At 40.8% G+C, this 23,807-nt stretch overlaps 1 protein-coding gene across 1 annotated transcript; it reads left to right on the top strand.

Moving 5' to 3' along the window:
• Positions 1–1,955: 1,955 nt before the first annotated feature.
• On the top strand, positions 1,956–21,060 carry senp3b (SUMO specific peptidase 3b). The gene is made up of 12 exons (XM_030431439.1): positions 1,956–2,317; positions 3,350–3,475; positions 4,638–5,336; positions 9,644–9,757; positions 10,125–10,236; positions 10,657–10,804; positions 12,608–12,655; positions 15,422–15,499; positions 15,854–15,991; positions 16,921–17,004; positions 17,229–17,279; positions 19,468–21,060. Exons 2-12 carry the CDS (start codon positions 3,388–3,390, stop codon positions 19,576–19,578), a joined length of 1,671 nt encoding a protein of 556 aa, XP_030287299.1. The 5' UTR covers positions 1,956–2,317; positions 3,350–3,387; the 3' UTR covers positions 19,579–21,060.
• The last annotated feature ends 2,747 nt before the right edge of the window (positions 21,061–23,807 follow it).

Here is a 23,807-nt window from a genome sequence, read left to right as displayed (position 1 = left end):
GCAATATTTATGGACTCGAATCACAGATTTGTTGAATTGACCATATGATCAGTGTGGTTCTCGTGTTTTTACTGAAGTATGTCTCAATTATTAAACCTCCTTAGATTTGCTCCTTTGAACTATTTGAATGGATTAATAGCACCAGTATATTACAAATGTCATAGCCTTTGTGTTGACTCTGTTGTTTAGGCACTGTTGCTTATAGCTTAGATTTTACATTTCATCCTAAAACAGTTTTAATTACCACTGATGTGTTTCCTCCCATCAGTTTGCTAATGCAGTGTTTCCCACACATCAGTTTATTTGTGGCGGTCCACCACAATATCAACATTGGCTGCCACATAATGTTTTTCTTTTTTTGGAGCTGTGCGTCATGGCACCTGTCAGTGAATAGCATGATATTATAAACTCTGATACAGTGGATGGCGGTGTGGCTTTTTGTCCGCCGGTTAAATCAACGACGAAGAGGAGGAGGACTATTTAACGCAGTTGGCATGACCGGAACTTCCTCTGCAAAGAAGACAGCTGGCCTCATCATCAAGATCAAGCCCCAACAAAGAGCCCCAGGCCTTGAAGCCAGTGTGGTCAAGCCCTGTAATTACATTGTCATGTGATGCACTGAGGACTTTTTCCTAAAAGCTAGGAAAGCACCACCACAATTAAAGTCTGTTTCTGTGGGAAACACTGCACTTATAATGCTGTCCTGAGTTCCCTCACTGGACAACTAATCACACCTGGACCCACCTAGCCCTAAAGTACAACATGAATGCCAGCTGGGTCAGTGAATCAGATGTGACCTGAACAGCTCTGTAAGGGTTTACACTCACACAGGGTTTAAAGCCTGCAACTACTTAACGTCTAGCTAGAAAACTGAAGAAGCCTCTTGGATGAGAGGATGAAAGCATGTTGTGAAAGATCCTCAAGAAACTGACACAAGTCCAATTGCCTACAACATAGCACTCAATATCAGTTGAGAAGTTGGAAGTTTGAGCTAGAAAATCAGTTGGACTCCTAGCTCCAAGCACTGGTCGTCTACTGTCTGGACTACTGCAACTCACTCTTGGTTGGACTCCCAGCCTCTGCGGCAAAACCGTTGAAGCCCACCGAGAACACTGTAGTGTGCCTTGCTTTCAATCTACCCAAATTCTCCCAGGTGACCCCCCTCCTCTGTGACCTCCACTGGCTTCCTGTTGCAGACCGCATCCAAATCAAGACGATGGTACTGGCCTTCAGGGCCGTCAACGGAACTGCACCCATTTACCTCCAAACACTGGTCAGACCACACGAAAAGGCTAGATATTGGCATAGAGCTATAATATTGTAATAATAATGCACCATACACTGAAATAAGATGTGTAAAATGAAGGCCTAACCCACACATTTCGGTGTTACACGAACCTTTGTTCCTTCCCTGTGGATTATTTTTCCGCAACCTTTAAAAAAAACCTTTTGGTAACATTCCCTGACAGTTCTGCAAAGGTTTTTCAGCGATTACTTTAAAAACCTAAAGGAAACTATTATATCACCTGAAGGTTACCTGTTTGTTGGGGAGTCTCATAAATAAAGGGTTCTTCATTAGTATCAGGGGCTTATAAAGTCTGGGAAGAGACAGATGATGATCCACGAATTATCTTTAATTAGAATAAATTACAAACTCAGAAAACGAAGATTTTAGCACCCTCTGCATGTCCCCATTAAGCTAAAATTCAACAAGCAGTTTATTTCGGATTCAAAACAGACGGGAAACTGGAAACAACCAGCCCGACTGTGTCCCAAAGGTAACCCGCCTACCAGAACCTGTGAAGTTGTCGGCAAGAAAGTCGATTTAGCGAATGCTAGTTAACCAAATCTGATTCGATCTGAGTTGTCCGATAAATCCACAATAAACCGGCTGTTCATGATATTTACAGTAGAATAAAGTTGGGGGTTTGAAACGAAAGGCTACTCCTAAAAAACGCCGCGTATGACGCCATTGCTGCGCGACGGACTTAGCGGTAGTTGACATGAGAGCAAAAACTCTGCAGTGATCCGGCTCCGTCTTTGCAGACCATGTAAAGTCGACAGGGATTCTTTCTGTCGTTTTCATCCAAGTGGTTTACTTTATTTGCGCTATTCACCGACCCAGAAGACCTCTAAAGGAATCAAAGTTCGCAGGGAGTTGGCACCTGGCTTCTCCACACCTGACTTCATTGAATGAGGTTTAACATCAGTTAACGTTAGCATCTGTTTTGGTTCGATACCCATACAAAATTCAAACGAGCTCAACTTTAAGTCGGAAGAAGTTGGACAAACATTCGTATAAATCTGCAGGTTAACGGTAAGCAGACAGTAGAGACGTCTAGCTGTGTAAAGAATACCATAACGTTATGTCGGGCATTTCATTTTGTTGTTGCTAACATGGTATGTGCCTAACGTAAGCTAGCTAACGACAACATGGCTAACCAGCTAGTATTTTCGTTCGGATTATTGAGGAACTGTGGCCAATTAAGATTGCTCTCAATAATGGGGTAGCAGTTTCGGCTTCCCATTGTGACTAACAAAACAAGGTTTCGGTTATAGGAAATTTTATTGTGGCTTAAGTTGTGAAATTATAACGGTGATACTGCTAGCGCTCAGCGCGCACAAGCTAGCCTCGGTAAGGACTATTTCCTGCACGGGAAAGAATCGCTCTCATCGTAGAGCAGCTCATCGTGAGTCTCTACTGCGCAGGGCACAGGCCGCGTCACCTTATTCACTATAATTCATAATTCTCCCAGTTTAGCAGTTATCGCAGCTATTTGAAGGCACAGTGAATGCACTCACTCTAGCCATCAAGCTATTTCTATCCACCCCCCGGCCGGTTGCACATGGTGATAAGAGTCCGTTAACAGAGCAGTTCTGTTTCTGTATGTGTAAGGACAGGAACGTGTTCTGGATGAGGATAATGGTATCAAGCATGTTGCTTAATTAACGATCGGGTTCTATGCTATAGAGAAGAGAGCTTCAGTTCCTACAAGCCCACTTCAGTTCCCACTATTTGGTATAGGATCTCATAACAGTGTGCCGCTGGAAGGTCACGATCTATTGTCTGACGTTATTCCAAGGAAACATTGTTCCATTTCATGCAAGTTGCAAAAACTGTGCAGCATTACAAAATATTCAACTGGAGTGAAACAAATTCTCAAATTTAATAATTTAAAAATTGATTTTGAAATAAATTTAAAAGTGGCTGGCTGGCTGACTTTGCCATGACAGCAGCAAGGCACTGTGTGACACCTCAGACATAACACATTTCAGATGATCAAATCAAGCTGTGAGGTGCTTGTGTGGTTACAACCCTGCTGTAGACTGTTCTTGTTGTGTTTTTTAGGTGACGAGCTGGCGCAGGTCGTGAGCTGTCCGTGGATAATGCGAGACAGTGGCGGTAGCCTGGCCCAGAACCGCTGGCAGGGAGACCTGGGTCTGACTGCTGTGGGGCAGGACGATACAGGAGGAGGTAGGCATTTTACATTTACATTTACATTCTAGGGCATTTAGCAGACGCTTTTGTCAAAAGCGACTTTCAGTAATTCATACATACATTCTTACACTGATGGCGGTGGTTGCCATGCAAGGTGCCAACCAGCACATCAGGAACAGTTTTGGGTACAACAGTATCTTGCCCAATGACACTTTGCCATGCAGACCAGAGGTGTCGAATGAACCAGCGTCCTTCAGATAACAAGACGCTGGCTCTACCTCTGAGCCACAGTGGCCCCCGTTCTAATTTTTATCATTAATAATGTTATATACATTTTAGCTGAGCTTGATTAAATGCTGTAGAAAGCATATGTTCAGTTGCAAACTGTCGTGACAAAGCAGGCCTTTGGAGGAAAAGAGCATCAGGGAGTCCAAAAAACTATGAGTATATTAGCCGTAGCAACTAATGATAATATTTTTTTGTCAGTCTGTGGACTAATTGATTTAATCAATCAAGTGTTCCAGCTCAGGCATTGCAATGTAACAATGCTCCTCGGGAGAAGGTTTTACCAGCAGTCATTAGATTGGAGTGGAAACAATAACAAATAAACAAATAATCTCCCTTAAATTAACTTTGCTTTCCTATTGTGTGTTTAGCGAAATGAATATGACAAAAGGGTTAGATTTAGAATACATTTAGATAGCAAATAATGCAGAAACATGCTGGAATGTAATCAAGATTATATTAGGGGAAAGATAACATCTGATCAGATCTATACAGAGTATCAGATCTGCATATTGAATCTGAATCCTGGCAAATCCCTTATCAAATCTAATTAGGTTTAAGCTTTCCGGATTTCAAGTTAAAAAAGTCAAACTAAAATGATCAAACAATTAATCATTAACTAAGTTGACAGAATAGAATTCTGCTGTGATTTAAATTGTTGATTATTCATTAAAGTAGTTTTACAAGCAACTATGCCAAGTGTTTCTTAGCATCTTTTTTTTTTTTTTTTTTTTTTAATTATTATGATTTCCTGTTCACATATTGTTTTTGAACTTCAACACTGTGATGTCGAAGCCCTACAGTCTGTTCATATATATTTTAAATTAACCAAGGATGCATGTAAATTGAATGAACTTAAGCAATATTTAATAGAATTGAAAACCTGTTAATTGCTGCTTATTTTTTTGTTTAGGCGGAATTCCTGGAGACCACCTCATAGTCCCAGTGTCAGGCCACAGTGTACCAAGCCCCATGCACCTCAGACTGGGGCAGAAGGAGAAGGTATGGACAGGAGAGTATGTAGACGCAGAGGAGGAGGAAGATGGGATGGGCAGGATCGAGGCAATAGGTGACGAGGAAGAAGAAAACAATCTGGATGAGGAGGACGAGCTAGATTTCGAGGGCAAGGGTTGGGATAACAATGAGGAGGAAGAGGAGGTGGAACAGGATGGCGACCAGGCTGAGGTGGAGTGGGAAATTCCAGACTTTCCCTCCCTGTCCACCCAGCACCCTCATTCACAACAACCCCAACATTATGGACCACAACAGAAGGCAGAAGTAGGTTGTGATGTCACTGAAGAGAATACCGTCTCCCAGGCTGAAGCAGGTGACTTGTTGAGGTCCCACCTCAGCAGGTACAGGGCTCTGAGGAGGATCAAGCGCTGGCAGCGTTGGCGATCCCATGGAGGCCTTGGATTTCGGCTCACCCTCCACTGGAAGAACTGGCGCCAGAGGGCCCAGTGGGTATGTTACCAAGGGCAGCGGTGGAGCCGGAGAGGACAAAGGTACAGTCTTTATGGCAAACCGAGGAGGATAAAAAGACACAGGCAATCACCATACACTGATGGAGAGGATGACTGCAACGATGAGAGGTTCCCAGAGTCTAATAGAGGTACTGGCATACACTACATTTACTTCAAATATTGATGTGGACATAATATATTAATAATGGCACAGTTCCAAAGTTTTCATACTATCAACAAATCACATGAGAAGAGAAAAACCAACAATGAATGAATTATTTTGGAGTTCTACAAAAAATGTAATTTGACGCGTCCATGGGCACGACAGGCTTCATGTGCAATAACAGCAACCACAATTCCTATTTAATTTACAATAAGGGCTCACACCTGTCCTAATATATGACGACATGTAAACTCCCATACAGGCAGTTACTGGGCCACTTATAATATAATGCAACCAGTATAACATATTATCAGCATAATTACAAACTCCCAAACAAGAAAAAAAAGACACTTATTCCCAAGAAGGTTGTGGGCGTGTAAAAAATATTGACCATAAATACAAACTAAAAATTCCGGCACAAGTTTCATTAGGTCTCTAGTATTATTTGTCCCTTCTTGACTGAAAGACAGACTGTTTTTAATCAATGTTCCCTGTTCCGCCATTGTCCGTGCATTAAAGGGATCATTTTGAAGTGGTATCACCGATGCCTGGAACACAATGCCTGCGTGAGTTGCACATGTGTTTTTATTTTGGCACCCATGTTTACAAGTTAGAGCGGCACACAGCCCGTTTGAGCTGCAAGATTGCAGCGGCATGTCAGGTAAAGATGAGTTACCTCACCTTTTTTTTCAGTAGGCATTGGTGGAATGCTTTGCACACAGTTCACCACCTGATAATGCAGCAACATTTCTGCAAAAAAACATTCTGTGATTAATCATCTGATCTGTCATTACCAGATAAATCTATACTCAGCTAATGTCTGTGCAGGAAACCTGAGAGAAAGACATTTCTAAAAGTCTGTGATGCAGACGACGATGAATTTTACTGTAATTATGCTGCCACACTGGAGACTGGCATTACTGTACCAGTGCCACTTCATGCAGAGTTTGTGGATAAGCGAGTTCAAATAGTGACAGCGGAAAGTCAGAAGACGTACGTGTAGATGTGTTTATGTATACGTGAATATGAATAGCTGTATATATGTTCTGTAAGTTTTGTAGCATGAAGGAGTTTATGAACATCAATTTCTTCATGCAACCGTATATTCAAATCAATTACCATGGATCTTGTATCCTGTGACAAGTGCCCCGAACAGTAGCTGCCATGGCAGGTTGCAACAGTAGCAAACAACAGTAATGTGGTAGTAGGTAGTGTTTCTGGCAACCTATATGCTGAATGCTGTCACCCTCCGTTATATCTACTGACTCTTCATCCCACTTCTGCCTCGAAAACAAGTGTATCTGAGAGAGTCAGTGAAGGCCAGGCAGCTCCTGCTGTTTATTGATGGTGATTATGTAATGTGATTTTGAGCGAAAAATTTCACTCAGAATGTCTTTGTCGCCCTCCATGATGGGCTGTTGTAAAACTACTGCTATTTACTGTGGCTTTCCAATAAGTGCGATACTTAAAACCCCTCATGAGCTGTCATTATTTGTTTCCCTGCTTCTGTCGTTGTCATTTAGAGGCAATTACAAAAATGTCTAATGTCCTAGCTAAGTGCCTTCCACAAGCACGGAACAGCTGACTATTCAATTCCAGTCGATTTGCTTTTCAAGCCTTTAAGAATTGCTGATTCCAATAAATGCTTTTGATAATCAAGATGTCATTGCTGGAGGTTGCATTTTAGCAGCCTTTGCTTTAAAACAATGTCAGCATGATGATAGAGAAAAGTTAGGCACCTGTCTGTATCAATCCAATCCAGCGTGTGTGTGTGTGTGTGCGTGCGTGCGTGTGTGGTTAAGCCCTTTTAGATAGAGATTCCGCAATAATGCTGCAACAAAGGCTCGCCTCTACACCGCCTTTGTTTGTTCACACTGAACCAAGCAGCGCCAGCATAAAGCCACTTCAGCATGCAGGCGTTGTGGAACCTAAGGAGGTGTGACAGTCCAAAATTATAATTTTGAGATCAGTGGGAGCTTTTCTTTCACGCTGTTATAATGTGTTGTGATTGAGCTCCTGACCCCCATCGTGCACTGCATCACGTACCATCAGTAAACAGTAAAGAGTTGTATCTGTCTTGCTGTCATTTGCAGAGAGGGATGGTGTTTTGAGGGTTAAATTCACTTAAGACTCGGTTGAAGGTGCTGACCATATTCTTTTGTGCTGTTACAGTTTGGGCTTGTTACTTTGCCTTGTGGGTTGAAGTGTGAGACATTTCTCTTTTATTTAATGAGTGACGGAACTGTTTGATTGTCGGACTGTGAATGCCATCAGAACGTCCCCCCATTCCGCCTCTGTAACTTTCACACAGATGACAGGGCAGTATATTGCCACAAGATTGCCGCCTTGGAAAGGCAGAGTGAATTGGGCTTATGAGAGTGGAGCATTGTCTGCAGTGTTTGACAAATATTAGTTATGCATCGATCGCTTCACTGTGAGAGAAAAGTAAGAGGCCATCTCATAAATCACACGACCATAAGTGAGAAATTGTGGGAAATGCTCCCCGGTGAAAACTCAATTCCTAATAATTTACTCTAGTACACAGATTTGGCTATAAAATGTAAACACAAGCCCATGAGCTATTTTATTTTTATTAACCTTTATTTATACAGGTAAAATCTCATTGAGACCCAGGGTCTCATTTACAAGAGAGACCTGTTCCAGGTAGGCATAGTGAATAGTCAATAATAATCTATTGCTTTTGGTCTTGCAGCCTTTTAGTCCTGACTTATAACTAAACCTTAAATAAAAGACCAGATAATCGTTGTCTTGTTTCATAATTAAGGGTGCTTTTGAGGGCCATCTTAACTATATATTGTCTTTTCTATATTGCTGAGGTTGCTGCTGGAAAACTTAATTTCAGTGAGTGTCATTTCATGTGAAAAAGACGGGAAACGTCAGCGCTATTATGCGAGGTGACATTTATTTCGGAACAATACGAGACTATGGTGCAGCAAATTAGACTGGCTGGCTGCCAGAGTTTTGTTAATAAATGGGAAACACTTTAATTTTAGCAGCCTTAACACCAGAGCCGTCTCTAACACACAGGCACTGTTTTTAAAGGAGTATGTTAATGTCACATTTTAATGCTGACTCCTTATTTCCTTTGCATATCACTGAATTGTTGCCTTCGTGAGGAGGACATAATGAAGGCCATAACCCAAACACGTTAGTCTAATTAAGTTGTTCTTTATGAGCTTTTCGACCTCTTCACATTTTTCAAAACTCTGGGGACCAAAATCTCTGGAATGTTTTGAGAGTGCAGGCCATATTCATTTTGGATTTTATACGTATATTGATTGTATGGATATTTGATACCACACGGAAAAATTAACAGTTTGGTACAGCCAGCAATAAAACCCATAACACAGTGGTAGACAGTGTCCAACTTCTTTAAGCACTGGTCAGATGTCTTCTTGCTAGCTCGACAGATTAAATTTACAAGCTTTGAAATTATAGATGTGGCAGAGGCATGACCAGAGAGCATAAGCAGAGAAGAATTGGTCAGTAGCAGGGCATGTTATTTAGCATGGATAAATACTACAGAAGGAACACAGCAGACACTTTTCTGTGTAGTGTGAAGTTTCACTTTCACTTTTGTTTCAGTCTCGTACCCCAGGTTAAAATGCACACTAATGACAGTAATGATATTACTGTCATTATTTATCCATTGATGAGGACAAATGATCACAAGTAGGACAAGCATGCTAGTAGCATAACAACATAGCAGCTTCGCCTTTTGGCAAACTGATCAGCGAGGGGTTCTCAACATGTCACACACACTGACCACTGAGTGACACTCCCCCCGCCGCTTCATAAGCCTGTGGCGTTTCACTGCACCATCTGATTTCATGTGAATATACCCTTAGACTTTTGATCAGTGATCAGTAAAGGCATACTGCTTCCACTAATCTGTGATGGGCCCAAATAGTCAGGATCAGAGCACTCTTAAGTAAGGTTGATGTGGATGTTTGATCTAGCCAAACTGAATAGCTATGTCTAGTTCAAACTTTGTGTGTTAATGGTATTGAAAACAACATGTCACCCTGATCTCACCCTTTAAAAAAAATAAAGAAAGAAAATGGCACAGAGGAATAGTCTATGGGGCTTTTTACACAGTAGTAGTACAGATAGTTATTCTAGAATACATTCATGGTTGGCTTGGATCTACACATGGGATTTGTTAAAAATAAATGTGACCAGAATTTCCCAAGATTAATGTGAAAAATATTAACCAAGTCTAAGGATGTGGATATAGAAAAAAAGTGTAATTTCTTTCCTTTTCTTTTGCAGCTAAACAGATACATGACTGCTCTTTAGACAAGCAAGAGGGCAGAGGGAGACTGGAAGTGGAGGTCAAACCAGTGGAGCTGGCCCTCACTGAGGAACACATGAGCTGTGTGACTGGTAGGGATCAGAGACTAACATTATTGGCTCATGTTGGTTGTTGTTAAGATGAATTTAAAACTGCTCTAGGTTTGAAACATTTTGTCATCATTATAATGATCACATCATTTCTTATACCTTTGTTATTGTCTCTGTATTACCAAACACATTAGAGTCTTTGGCCAAGACCCAAGCAATGAGTGTTTCGTTTTTAGTATAGATCCACATGCATTTTGAACTTTTGAAGATTTTCTTAAGACTGAAAGATAGACAGGGTTTTCCTCTTTTGCCTCATGTCTTTTCTACTTGCTTGGAATACAGCCTGTCCTGCTTTTTGAGGGTGATTTGTATCGTTACAATGTCTTTTTGGCTTTTGTACTTTCTCAAGGTATACTTGAAGAGTCTCTACAACAATATGGCAGTTTGATCCCCATTCATGTGGATGACATCGTGGAGAAGCTTGAGGACATCTTCAGTGAGAGCTTCTCACAGCCACACAGGTCAGGATAAATGTTTGATCTCTGTGCTTTCATCATGGATTAATTTATCTATTGTTTGTTTCGCTCACAATTCTATGAAACGGAGAAATGCAGTTTCTTCACAAATGGTAAAGTTAGTCCATATCCCCATTATACTCGTGATCAAATCATTGACTAATCGTTTTAGCATTAATGTTGGATTAATGAATATTCACTTATGGAAACAGATAATATTGTCAAACCTGTATATGTTTTGTATCATTCAGCTTAGATTGGAGCTGTGCATTAACAAAAATTTCAAAGAGACATTAGCTTGCAGTATTTAGCTTTATGGTTGATGGCCAATGTGTATGCTTGAGGTAAAATGGGGTGTGTGTATAACTTGAAACTGTGTGAGTAAATTAATTACTGGCTTACTCATGTGTCCATTGGTTTTTGTAGGAAAGCAGTCGTCCAGCACCTAATACAATCCTTCCAGCGTTCGTCAGGATCAACCCTGGCTAAAACATTCAGGGTCAACTACAAACGGCATGTTCTGACCATGGATGACCTTGGCACTCTGTATGGACAAAACTGGCTCAACGACCAGGTACATACACAGTCACTGCGTGTGTGTGTGTGTGTGTGTGTGTGTGTGTGTGTGTGTGTGTGTGTGTGTGTGTGTGTGTGTGTGTGTGTGTGTGTGTGTGTGTGTGTGTGTGTGTGTGTGTTCATCCACACACTGCGCAGTGTGGACCCACATCGCCATCCCTATATTTTTATATAGAATTTGCTTTTGATAATTATCAATAAATATGTTGATGTCTTTTTACTTTACTTACAATGAAAGAGCATGTGAGCTGGAGGGGGAAGGAGAGAGGGAGGGAGAGAATGTAAAGAGTGCACAGAACAAAAACCTGCCTTTAAGTGTTCTGTGTATTCTGTTTATGTCCCTGACATATTCTATAGATGGATACATTAAACTGTATTTAAACGCTGGCATGATGTCAACATAACAGTCTATAGGAAAATGAAATGAAAGGCAAGCGGGGCGCCGTTTAGCTCAGTTGGTAAGAGTGCGTGTCCCATGTGCTGAGGCTCTGCAGCGGACCCGGGTTCGACTCCCGGCCTGGGTCCCTTTGCTGCGTGTCATTCCCCCTCTCTCTCTCCCTGTTTTCGGTCATATCTTCAGCTGTACTATCAATAAAGCCATAAAATATAAAAAAAAAATGAATAAATAAAAGAAATTAAAAGCAAGGGTGTTTTGCTACGCAAGTGTGTTCAGGGTCCCTTTACTAGGTGGGATTCTCCAACGGATTCTCGATTAGAAATGAGAAAACCTGAATCTGGACACAATCCTTTTTTTTATTCTAATGATAAAAATCGAAAAAAATACTATGGAACCCATCTATGTCTGCAATGACACTCCCCTCCAGAGCATTCAAGCGCCAGGATTGGCCAACTGTTCAAGCACTCGGACTGGCCAGGCACCCACGGGACATCATGGAATGACAAGACAAAGCTATAGACTTAGAAGAATAGAATAGAATTATGCATCCCATTTTATGATTAGTGGTGGACAAAATACTGAGCTCTTGTACTTAATTAAAAGGAGCAATACCATTGTGTAGAAATACTGTATTTGCAAGTAAAAGTCCTGCATGATTACAATCATTCATGCATTTATGTGTGTCTCAAATAATAATAATGTTGAAGCTGGTAAAGGTGGTTTAAAGTTATGTACTTACTTAATTTTCTGGGTAAAGTTTTATCTTAATCATTAATATTACATCATAATTTATTTGTTGAATAGATTTTTTTTTATTAAGCCTACTAAACTTTAGTTAAGTTATTTATCAAGTAAATGTAGTGGAGTAATTAGTACAGTTTTGCAAAAACAAAATGGAACTACCTCAAAACTTTACGTCACTACTATATTTGAGTAAACATACATAAACATACCATTGCATAAGGAAATTTAGATACACCACTTGATTCTATCACTGTGCCTGTTATCTATAACAACATCATCATGTCTTTATACAGGGAAAACCTAAATCCCTGCTGAGAAAATTAAGTTGTTCAGCACTGTGAAGCAGACTACTGCATAAAGTAGCTGTTTTTCGCTGCATTCAGACATGCACACATGCTGGAGCAAAGCATTAGTCCCTCTTCCTACTAAGTTCAGTACAGTTGTCATAATTCTTGCCAAAACAAAATGTATTCAAGTGTGATTAGTCCCTACACTAACAGGAGAGGGTTTCAGATTGCAGAGGTGTACTTTCGAAGAAAATAAATGAACTAAATGGGTTAACTTTCACCAATAGTAATTACTGCTCAGTCATCAGAAAAGTTGTTATTTTCCAGATCTGTATTTACATATGACATAATCCTTTGTTTTTATTTTATTCAGGTTATGAATATGTACGGTGACCTGGTCATGGACTCAGTGCCAGAAAAGGTAAGGAAATTTAAAAAAAATAAAAGTTCAATGATGAGTTGACTTGCCGTAAGAAAGGACAGGACTTTGACTTGAGTTGCTCGAGAGTTGGACCAAATTGCTAACATAACATGTCTGGTTATGGGATATAATCTTTTTGAGACTGTGGCACTCTATAGGGGCAGAATGGCCCTAGATATTGTATCCTGTCCTTGTAGAACACATTTGATTTGACAGCTCAAAGCAAGCGTACTAATAGAAAGGGATAACTTTTGTGCAGCTCAGTCCAACACCTTTTATGTATGAAGTGTAAAGAGTTTAAAAAGGTTTTGGACTAAATTTAAAATGATGGGAAAATGTAATTGAACAATGTGTCATCATCAAAGGATTCCAGAGAGGAAATGTTTTTTTTCTGTAACATATGGTAGGAAGTTAAATTGGTAGGGCAGGTTTTGTAATTAACGATTAATAATTATTAGGGCTGTCAAAGTTAACCTTGTAATATAGTGTTAACGCACATTCCTTTTAACAGTGTTACATTTTTTGACGTGGCATTAACGCATGCGTGTTATGACCCTTGGCCCACCCCGTAGCTTAGGAAATCAGGAAGCGATGCAGCAGTAACATTGGGGATGGCAGCAGAAGTGGAAAAAGAAAAGGGTCTTTTGAATGGCAAGATCAGTTTCAAAGCCCTTGAAACATAAACTTGAAACCTGAAAAATTTCCCTTTTTAAGGTACATTTAGGACAGATAATAATAATAATCATACAAAATGTGCGATTAAGTTAACTATGGACAATCATGCGATTAATCACAATTGAATATTCTAATGGATTGACAGCCCTAAAAATTACTAATAATAATTATTAAAGATCAACAAAAACATTTATTGATATGAATTGATATTAATGGGGCACCACCCTGGAACTCCTGACCTTCACAACCAGCTGTTACCACATGCACAGATAATCATAGACAACTGCTCTGTTCAATATGATAGAATTAATGTATCATTAGCAAAACTGATCAATAATACTCTGTGGTTGCAAATAGTGTATGTGCTACACGTGTGTGTGTGAGTCAAAGCAATCTGTTCACCAGAGGTGAGCGTGGATATGTGTAGGTGTGTACATGTGGGTTATTAGAGAGGAGAAAGAGAGAATGAAAAAGAACCATTGCTCGTTCTGCAGCAAGAAGGAGAATATGAAAGCAGAGAGACACAATACTCGCCTTTTTATCACTCAACCGTCGACGAACAAACTCAGGCTCTATCACCTTCCACTGGTCATCGTTCCTTGATAAAAATGCGGCTGATTGTGCATTCATGGCAGCAAAATGGAAGTGCAACACCACAGGCTCCTCAGGGCAGTGGAGAGTCATATGACTTGCCATATATTCTGGGACTGGGAAGCTGGGAAAGGAAACTGTAATGGCTGAGGGCTCAGTGGTGACAGTTACAAAACCAGTGTACCGCCACCTCAAATATTGCATATTGTCTTGTTTTTTATGAAATTAAAAGGGCATTATCCATGGCAGGGGATCTCAAAGTTTTGATGTCTGAATGACAGTGTACACCACAACTGGTCTACCTTTTTGAAGTTGTGTCTCAAACCAATGACAGACATGTCTTGATCCCTGCAGTACTATCGTAGAGTCATTGCTAACAGAGAACAGAGTGGATCCGCTAATTCAGTTTCAAACACATCTCATTTCCTATAACCTCTTCACAATTAAAGCCCCCCATTATTTCGTAATATAAAAGCTTTTATTATGGATGGATGGATGGATGGATGGATGGATGGATGGATGGATGGATGGATGGATAGATGGATAGATAGATAGATAGATAGATAGATAGATAGATAGATAGATAGATAGATAGATAGATAGATAGATAGATAGATAGATAGATAGGATTACTTTCATGATCCCAGACAGGGAAATTATTTTGTTACAGCAGTAGTGGGTCCGCAAATAAAACCCTATGAAGCAGGAAACATTGCACTTTCCCCAGCAGTCACTAAACATGACTCTCAAAACAGCTGAAAGCCAACACGATGAAACGATAAAACCAACAGGACAAGAGAAACTACAGAGATTGATAGTAGCAAAAAACCACAGAATCATCCAGCCCATCCCTGTTGCCTTTTCAACATGCTCTCTGTTAAAAACTGGGCCCAACTCACACACATAACCAATACAGCTGCCAAGATCATTGATCACCCCACAACCAACCTTACAGAGCTAAACAATACGGCCACTACATGCGTTGCATCCTCAGAACAGGACATTACACATCCACTTGACACCACCCTCGTCCCACTGCCATCAGGGCAAAGGTAGAGAGCACTGAGGTGCAGAGGGGCTTGTTTTGGGAAAAGCCTGATCCACTCAGCCAAATCTGCCCTAAAAAATAGGTGTTGCTGAACAGACCCAAGTGCGGTTTGTAATTGCAGTTTGTTTTTGTGTGGTTTTACTATGTTGTTGTATTTACTGGTTTTGTAAACTGTCTGTTGTATGTACTGTCTGGCTGATGAGTACAGTGCTGTGAAAAGGAATCTCCCCTTGGGATAATTGAGTCTTATTACATTTTTACTGTCCACCTTCTTTCTTATATTGCCTGAGATATTAATGCGTCCATGATGTTGACAGATTTTTTTCTAATATATTCCATAAGCACATTACAATGATCTAGTTTTTGTCATATAGCAAAGTGAACACTTGGATTAGGACAACTATTTCTTGTCATCTGCCCTAATTTTTACTTCTCTCTGTTCTCTTCCTCAGGTTCACTTTTTCAACAGCTTCTTTTATGATAAGCTAAGGACAAAAGGCTATGAAGGAGTCAAGCGATGGACGAAAAATGTAAGTTGCTGTCAGAACCTTAGTTCTTAGGCAGGATATTTTTTTGAAGTTCAGGTTCTGCAAGACATTTTGTTTTGTGAATATGTACCCATCTTGTCATTTTAAATTACAAAATAAAATGAAAAATTGACTGTATTCATATAGCGTTTTCTAGTCTTGGCAACTATTCATAGTGTATTCAACGTTACATAATAATGCGTTCAGTGGCAAGGGTCAGGAAGCAGCAGTTCAACTTAAGTTCCTGCTTGATGTCAAAGCTCCTCATCCCATGTCAAAAAATTACCCTAACCCTATGTGTTATCTCTTATATTCTTACTATTTTGTCTTATCCTCTTATTTCTTTTCTCCTGTCAGGTTGACATTTTTCAGAAGGATCTCTTATTGATCCCCATTCACCTAGAGGTCCACTGGTCGCTGGTCAGTGTTGACATTCCCCGCCGATCCATCACTTACTTTGACTCGCAGCGGACCCTCAACAGACGCTGCCCAAAGGTAGGACTGCACAGCAACACCAAACCCTTATACTGGTGGATTACTTCTGTTTGTTGTAATTTTCAATGGTTCTATGTCTAGTTCTAGTGGGTTTTAAACAGGGGGGTTGTGATCCCTAGGGGAGTCCACAGAGTTACTGCAGGGAGGCCTTCAATTTATTGTTTGATAATACTTTGGAAGTAAGGTTACTAACTAACATTACACAAAATCAGTAAGGGGTTCCTATCCCTTACCTTCAGCTAACTGTAGCTAACTACATATAAGTGAAAAAAATGTCATCTAACTGTACTATTGCAAGTGCACATGTAAAATTGCATGGACCTTCCTATTAGTGACAATGGATTGTTTTGTAAATTATTGAGGAAGAGACTGACATAGCTCTTCCTCAGAAACAACTAGAGAACCTAACTATTGCCCCCGTCTGCCCTTCACTCAGTCTTCATGCACCTGGAGAATAAGAACTGCCACATCAGAATGTAGTTTGTTGTCTTCAGAGCAGCATTCAATACAATCTCACCCATGAAACTGATAGGAAAACTTAACCCTTCAACATCCTGCAACTGTATATTGGACTTTCCCAGAAGCAGATCCCAGAGAGTACAGATTGGCAGTCACACCTCCTCTATATTAGTGCTTAACAACAGATCTGCGCTCAGCCCCCTCCTGTTCACACTGCACACTCATGACTGCAATCCCAGACATCAAGAGAACTGTTCTAAAATAGATTTAGCACAAAATAGCAGTTGTCTCCCTTTTTGCCGTTGTGTGCCTTTTTATCGCAGGGTAGTCTCCAGTTCATCTTCATCTTTTTTTTTCTCATGTAGGTGATAGTGAATAATGTGTTCAAATAAAACACATGACAACACTGTATTGTATTGACTTATCTGTGTCGTCATTTCATTGAATCCTTTGTTGTTTGCTTTTTACAGCACATTTTTAAGTATCTGCAAGCGGAGGCCATCAAAAAAGACCAGCAAGACTTTTTGACGGGATGGAAAGGCCTTTTCAAAATGGTGAGATACTTTGTTTAACTTTTGAGTTTCACACAGATTCAGGTTACTTAATTCACCCTTTCATAACAGCCCTCTCTTAGGATTAAAATTCATTATCCCTGTTTGGAAAATTGTCTGTTTCTGCTGCATTTTACATTACTACATATATACATTATTACTACTAAGTTTTGCATTTGAACAATTGTACTGCGTATTACTAATTTATTTTGAATTAAATGTTGCAGAATGTGGGTCGTCAAAACAATGACAGCGACTGTGGGGCTTTCGTGCTACAGGTGAGTTTCTAACGTCCATGCGAAGATAGACTTGACATTTTGTTTTTGGAAACAGACTGTGTTAAAGCCGGACTATGCAGTAGCAGTTTCCAGACCAGATTCCTTCGCTGTTTTCTAGCTCTGCACCAGATTTGTGCTTACGTTTTTTGCTACAGGGCTCCCCCTACAGCTTCGGCGCAGATATTTCACTAACACTGTCGTAAAGACTTGTTGACAAGCCTCCCCCGCCCACCTAGCGGCTACCACGTTACCATGCGCATCTGTTTTCAAAGAAGCCGGCCGGCTAAACAGCGGGACATTTCGCATGATACAGGCGACAAATCATGCGACATTCGAAGACCGATCTACATATCTAAATACACGAGAACCTGGATTCAGAACGCAAACAAACGTGTTTGGTAGCAAGTGACTGCTACGCTAAACACCTGCTAACTAGCGAGCTAGCCATCAAGAAACCAAGCTAAACACAGACAGGGCTCACAATGAAACAGTCAAGCAAACACATTGTTCAAAAGACTATCAAGTCACGTTGCAAAGACAAAGTTCATCCAAGGGTAGGCTACTTACAATTTCAACAGCAACACGGCCAAGTCTCTCACTTGACGCCATTCCTCAAAAGCTCGTCCTATGTTTACTCTTGTCTGGTCTCTTTTTTTGTCAAGCTCCTTATTCTTCTTCTGTTCCTCCGACTGTGGCTTCCTGGGTCTCTTTTTAGTTGACTGATCCGTGATGAATACAACAATTGCCTTGCAACTGGCAGTTTATATCTACCTGGTTCCATGTTTGGGGGTGTGTCTGCGTAAAGCAGTTCCGAAACTACAATCTGACTACATTTTCGAGGGGCGATGGGATACTTCCGCCGACTCACATCCGGATTGAATTCGGACCGGTGGCAGCAAGTTGCATGTTCCGTTTCTCCGCCCAGAAGCGCTAGGGGGAGTCGTAGCAGCCACCAAACGACCCAGAAAGTGTCAATGAACCATCAGAACGTCTCTCAGCCTGCATAAATAATGTAATTTTTGCTAGAATGGTTGCATAGTGCCTCTTTAAGAAACATCTGCTGCTAAAATTGTCAGGTAAGATAGGCCACTTAATTTGGCACATGGAACCAAATGAAAATCAGATGGTGTTTAAATCCATTTTTTAGGACTTCTTCCAGAGAAGTAGGTGGTCCTTCACTGTTGCCCAGGACACATTTGTCAGTGTTTCCCACAGAATCAGAGTTTAATTGTGGCATTGGCTGTCCAGCTGGGGTGCCATAGAGCATGCAAATTGAGACTTCCAGCGACCAAGTAGGCTAACTTCCAGTTAAGCACTGAGCTAACTTGGATGGGAATAAAATGTGATCAGGCGGCTCTTCTAGAGTCTCCAAATTTTATTGTACCGATATGCCCAAATTCTGAAAGTAAACAAGTCATTTTGCGGCGTTGTGAGGCTTTTATTACTGTATTACAGACGCATCTTTAACCATGTTAGCTTCTGGGAAAAAGTCCCGGTGCATCACATGAGGATTGATTGCATAACTTGGCCACAACAGAAACTGGCTTCAAGGCCTGCAATCTTTGTGGGTACTTGATCTTGTCAATGAGGCCGGCCATTTTCTTTGCAGAGAACGTTACGGTCAAGCCAACTGCATTAAATAGCCCTCCTCCTCTTCTTCATTGGCTTTACCGGCGGACTAAAAACCACACCGCCATCCATTGTATCGGAGTATATAACATCATGCTATTCTCTGACGGGTGCGTTGTCAAAGGGCAGTGTGAATGGGGCTCCTGATAACAGGACGCGCAGCTCCAAAAATAGAAAAATCAATATGTGGCGGCTGATGTTGATATTGTGGAGGACTGCCACAAATAAATTCATGTTTGTGTACAAACTGCTAAAAGAAAGTAGTCATATGCAGCCCAGACCGCCTCTGAATGTGGTCTGCATGATCGTATCTCAGAAGTGTCCGCAATGTGTCTTCAGGGCATTCATACCTGTAAAGCTGTCCATTTGTGATTGGATCATTAAGGAGGGATGTTAAATAACAGGTCCGGAAAAGGCCAGTAAAGCTGGTTGCTTACCATTGTAGCAATGCATATTTACTGACTTGCATGTTGCACTATTACAAATGTGTTGTAGTTGATCTGCTGTCCATATGGGTCAATAACTTTTTTCTCTCATTCCCCCCCCCCCCATTTTTCAGTACTGCAAGTGTCTGGCACTAGGGCAGCCATTCAGCTTCGGCCAGCAGGATATGCCCCGGCTGAGGAGGCAAATGTACAAAGAACTGTGTCACTGCAAGCTCACCCTGTGACCCACACATATAACCCAGCCCCACCATCTACACCTGCTCCCACCCCTGACTCTAACAAGATGGAGGGATAATGATATAACAAGAAGAGGACAAGGGGAGCAAATGATTGACTGACAAGAGAAACTTTCCAAAAAAAACTTAGTCTTTCTCTGCCAACAGTCAGAGAATCGTGTTCTTCTATTGTAGGTGATGTAATTGTTTCACTTTGTTTTGTCTCTCTTTGCTTCCCTCTCTCCACCCTTTTGAAAAATCAGATTTAATTTCCATGTTATAATTATTCCCTTGTGGTTGACAGAGGCCAAGACTAGCTTCCGTTTTGGAAATGTTCTAATCTACCATCCTATTGCAGTCAACTTGTATTTTTTCTGTCTAAATGGGAGCATGATGAAGATCAAGAAAAATATCTAAAGAATCGAGTCCAGATGAAGGTTTGGGCCACAGTTATTCAAGCCTGACTACTACTTTCATGTAAGATGCCTGTCCAGTGGTAGCGTGGGTGTACGGAAAAAATGATTTGAACCAGTCTGTTTAAGCTTGTTGTTAAATAGTACCAGTGGATTTTCATGCCTTCTATCCAACCTGTCCATACGTTATATTGTGTTCCATTCCAAATGTCAAAAGTGTGATCAGGCACTGTCTTGGAAAAACAAGTAGAAACACCCAACATAAAATATACTCCGCCAGGCTACAGCCACGGTGGTGTTCATGATGCTATCTATTTAGTCAGCAACATAATGTTTTTCACTGCTGTAAGACATGACATTCCCGATGTATAATATTTGTTTAACAGTTTCCCTACATGATGTTTATATGGATTTAAAAACGATGCTGAAAATGGAACTGAGAACGCTTACTTAAGGCTGCCATGTTGACGTCAGTTACAGCTCCAGTGTGTGACGAGCCATTCTATATTGCATTTCAGAATTGACAAAACATCTTTGGAACACACCACTAATTGACCCATGTGCCAGAAAACTTCCTTTCCTCCCATCCCTTTTCCCAGAACATGTATGAATTTACACTCATGGATTTAATGATCAAACAAGCCAGAATGAAATATTGGCCCAAAGAAGGGGTATCTTTACATTACATTTATCTTTTTCAGTGTTTTATCTCTGTCAGTAAATGTGTTGATATGCTTATTGCTTTAAACAAATTTTGTTAAAAAGGAGGACTACTAATTTGTGTTACTTCGGACTAAGTACCAACACGAGCCTCTGGTTAGTATTTCTTTGAATGTTTGAGAGGCGTTTCGGTGAGGACCACAATCGCTACAACAGATCCAGTATGTCCACAATAGAGTTACAGTACCCTCCTCTTCTTTTTATAACGAAAGACTAATTTGTTGATAGCTGTGTGTTTTTGATTCTTTTTCCTCTTTTTTTTTTTTTTTTTTTAACAGGAGTTGATGCACCAGAGTTGACAGTTTTATATATCTTCTACAATGCATCATGGTTGCTAAAAATAAAAATACACAGCAAACAAGGGATTGTGCATTTTATCAATGATACTGCTTCGGTTACGCTGATGTGATCTAGATGTTAGAGACTCCAATGGTGGAATGAAAAGTAGAAAATTACTTAAAGCAACAAAATTTAACTTCATGGAGAAAGATAGTTGACTGTTGAGTGTTACCATCAGGTTGTCAGATACAGACGCTTTGGGTTGGCGCCAAACCCAAGCCACCAAGTGTCAGTATTGTATGACCTGAGTAGTGAGATTTAAAAATCGTAATGGACCTCTGAGTTATACTGCATTGGTACCCACCTAGTACCTGACAATATTATATTAGAAGGTACAAATTAGCTCTGCGGAGCTACAGTAGGCTGTCATTGTGAATGCCACATAACTGCAATGTTGACAGTTCATATCACTCACTCACCTCACTCTTAGTGGTTTCAGTCTTTTAATGCTATTGTGTCTTTATTGTGATAGTGTAAAATAAAGTAAGTAAAGCGCTAAAAGACATTTTGACTTAAAGCAAAGGTTCCTGACAGTAATTGAACCATAAATATGGTGATTACACTGCATCTGTATCTTCACCCTAGCCTTGTCATTTCTGTTGTGAATGATCAAAAAGCTGAAGCAAAGGCTCTGTACAATTCTGATTTGAAGCCGCTTATGGAAAATTACATCACTGAGCATACAGAGATGACTTCCTCTTTAGGTTGACCCACATCTTGTAATAAATCACATTGACAGAAGGAACAAAGTATTCCAATTAACTTAAAATAAATCCTGAATATATCTACTCAGCATTAGCAGGGTTTGATGTTTTGGAAAAAATGCTATCATGGCCGACTCATACTAAGTTTAGGGTAACAGTGCAGTGTTAGGGGGCGCGCTACCACCAGGAAAAATATCCATCTTATGGGAACTGATGTGCTAGTATGGGAGGGGAGATTGGGACTATTCCAATGCATCAGAATTACAAGCCCTGCTAATCGTGAGAGAAAAGCAGCAAGTTCAGCGAAGTAGGGTGGCAGTGAGTTGTCGGTAGGCAGGCCAACCAGGGGTGACGGGTTGATGTCAGCAGATGTGATGACTGAGAGTGGAATTAAAAGACGGATTCCCAGAACACAGACGAAGAAGGACCAAGTCCAAAACATGTGGATGAGGTCCGAGGTGACATTTAACTCAATTTAGGTTGGTGGATTCGAGCTCAACACTGGGAAGATCAAAAAGCAGTCCTATCCCCTGCAGGTCACTTTCCACTGGGCAGCTCCTTCAGCGATAGACTGAAACACCCCAAGTGTGTGAAGGAGAGGTACAACAGCTCCTTCCTTCCTGCTGCTGTCAGACTCTACAACCAGCACTGCTCCCAGTAGACCTCACTGTGCACTGTGCAATAAAAACTGTACACATAACTAATTTCTCATTTTGGTTTGCAGTTGCCTGCGTCCACTGTCTTTCATTAGACATTGCACAGCAAGAACAGCATTGTTCAACATTGGAATTCCAACCTCATGTTGCTTGGCTCATCAGCCAAAAGGAAGCACCTTTTCTTCAAAGAATGGTAACATTGAACTGGGCCTAGATAGCAGCATGGTATAGCTCGGCTAAGCACAGGACTTTTAAATCTGGTGTAATGCAAATGTGTCCAATCTAGGTGTTAGTTCTCTGTTTTGGGGATATTTTGATGTCAGGTCGGGTAGTTTGCTTTCCTAGATGGATAATCAGACTCAGGGTCTTTGCATGCAATTAATGATCTTCTCTAACCTGGCATCACACACACACGCACTCCTTCGGCCTGGGGCATATCACACCCACATGTGGTATCAGTGTGCACATGACGTGAGCACCTCCATTGTTCCTTTGTTCTCGCCTATCAATGAAACAAGTGGTGATCCACCATCTTGAACCTGCAATCAGCCACCTTGTAGTCCCTTTTGATCAGCCATTTTGTTTGTAGTCTTCCTTTGTCCATGCCGTGTGGCGTGGTACTTTGAACCCTAGCCACCATTTTGCTTTTGTTCTTACACACACACACACACACACACACACACCTGTATACCTTAGATTGAGGGTTTTCATCATTTGTGTTAAGAATAAAGGCTTTTGAACCTTCATGCTGTCCATTTCATACTGTACAAGAGTGATGGTTGCCAACCTCTACTCTGTCAAGGACTCCAAAACCCTTCGACCATTACTTGCAGTTGTTAGCTGGTCATTTTGGTTGTAGTTATGTTGTATTAGTTCAGTTAATTATTAATCTGAGTCACAAACTGACAGTTTAGTACCATTTTTTATGAGACAGATTTGGTGAATTGGCTATCTTTTCCCTTCTTCAAGGGTGTCATTAAAAACTATCCCTGAAAATCATGATAATTAACAGTCAAATTTAACCCAAAACTAAAAAAGTAAAAGTACAACACTCTTCATTTGTGAAATATGCTGTTCTGCTTCCATTAGAATAAACTAGTGTTCAGTTGTGACAAGTCAAAAATAGTTGCAGGTAAATCAGACGTCATCATGACTATGGTTGCTCATCCGAGGCTTCCCATTTGATAATGGCCTAGCAAAACATCACTACATTGACATCTGGTTATCTTGAGACCAGGCAGGTGGCTGTGATGTTGCGCGAGCCGTCCACTGGGATTGCCCTTTCCTCTTCGTTGGAGCAGGATGCAGATGTAACCAGTGTTGGGGAAACTACTTTGCAAGTGTAACTTGTAAAAATACATGTAATTCAGCCTGGCAGTAGTTTGAACAAACCCTGGAGAAATGTA

This window comes from Sparus aurata, chromosome 10 (assembly GCF_900880675.1).
Source record: "Sparus aurata chromosome 10, fSpaAur1.1, whole genome shotgun sequence".
Lineage (NCBI taxonomy): Eukaryota > Metazoa > Chordata > Actinopteri > Spariformes > Sparidae > Sparus > Sparus aurata.
Note: the sequence above shows the minus strand (reverse complement) of the source record. Positions and strands in the feature narration are given on the sequence as shown.

Bases quoted from the DNA above. Each gene is read 5' to 3' on its own strand.
- senp3b (XM_030431439.1), top strand. From the start codon at position 3,388: ATGCGAGACAGTGGCGGTAGCCTGGCCCAGAACCGCTGGCAGGGAGAC. The intron at 3,476-4,637 runs GTAGGCATTTTA...TTTTTTGTTTAG, and splicing joins GCAGGACGATACAGGAGGAG to GCGGAATTCCTGGAGACCAC. The intron at 17,005-17,228 runs GTGAGATACTTT...TAAATGTTGCAG, and splicing joins GGAAAGGCCTTTTCAAAATG to AATGTGGGTCGTCAAAACAA.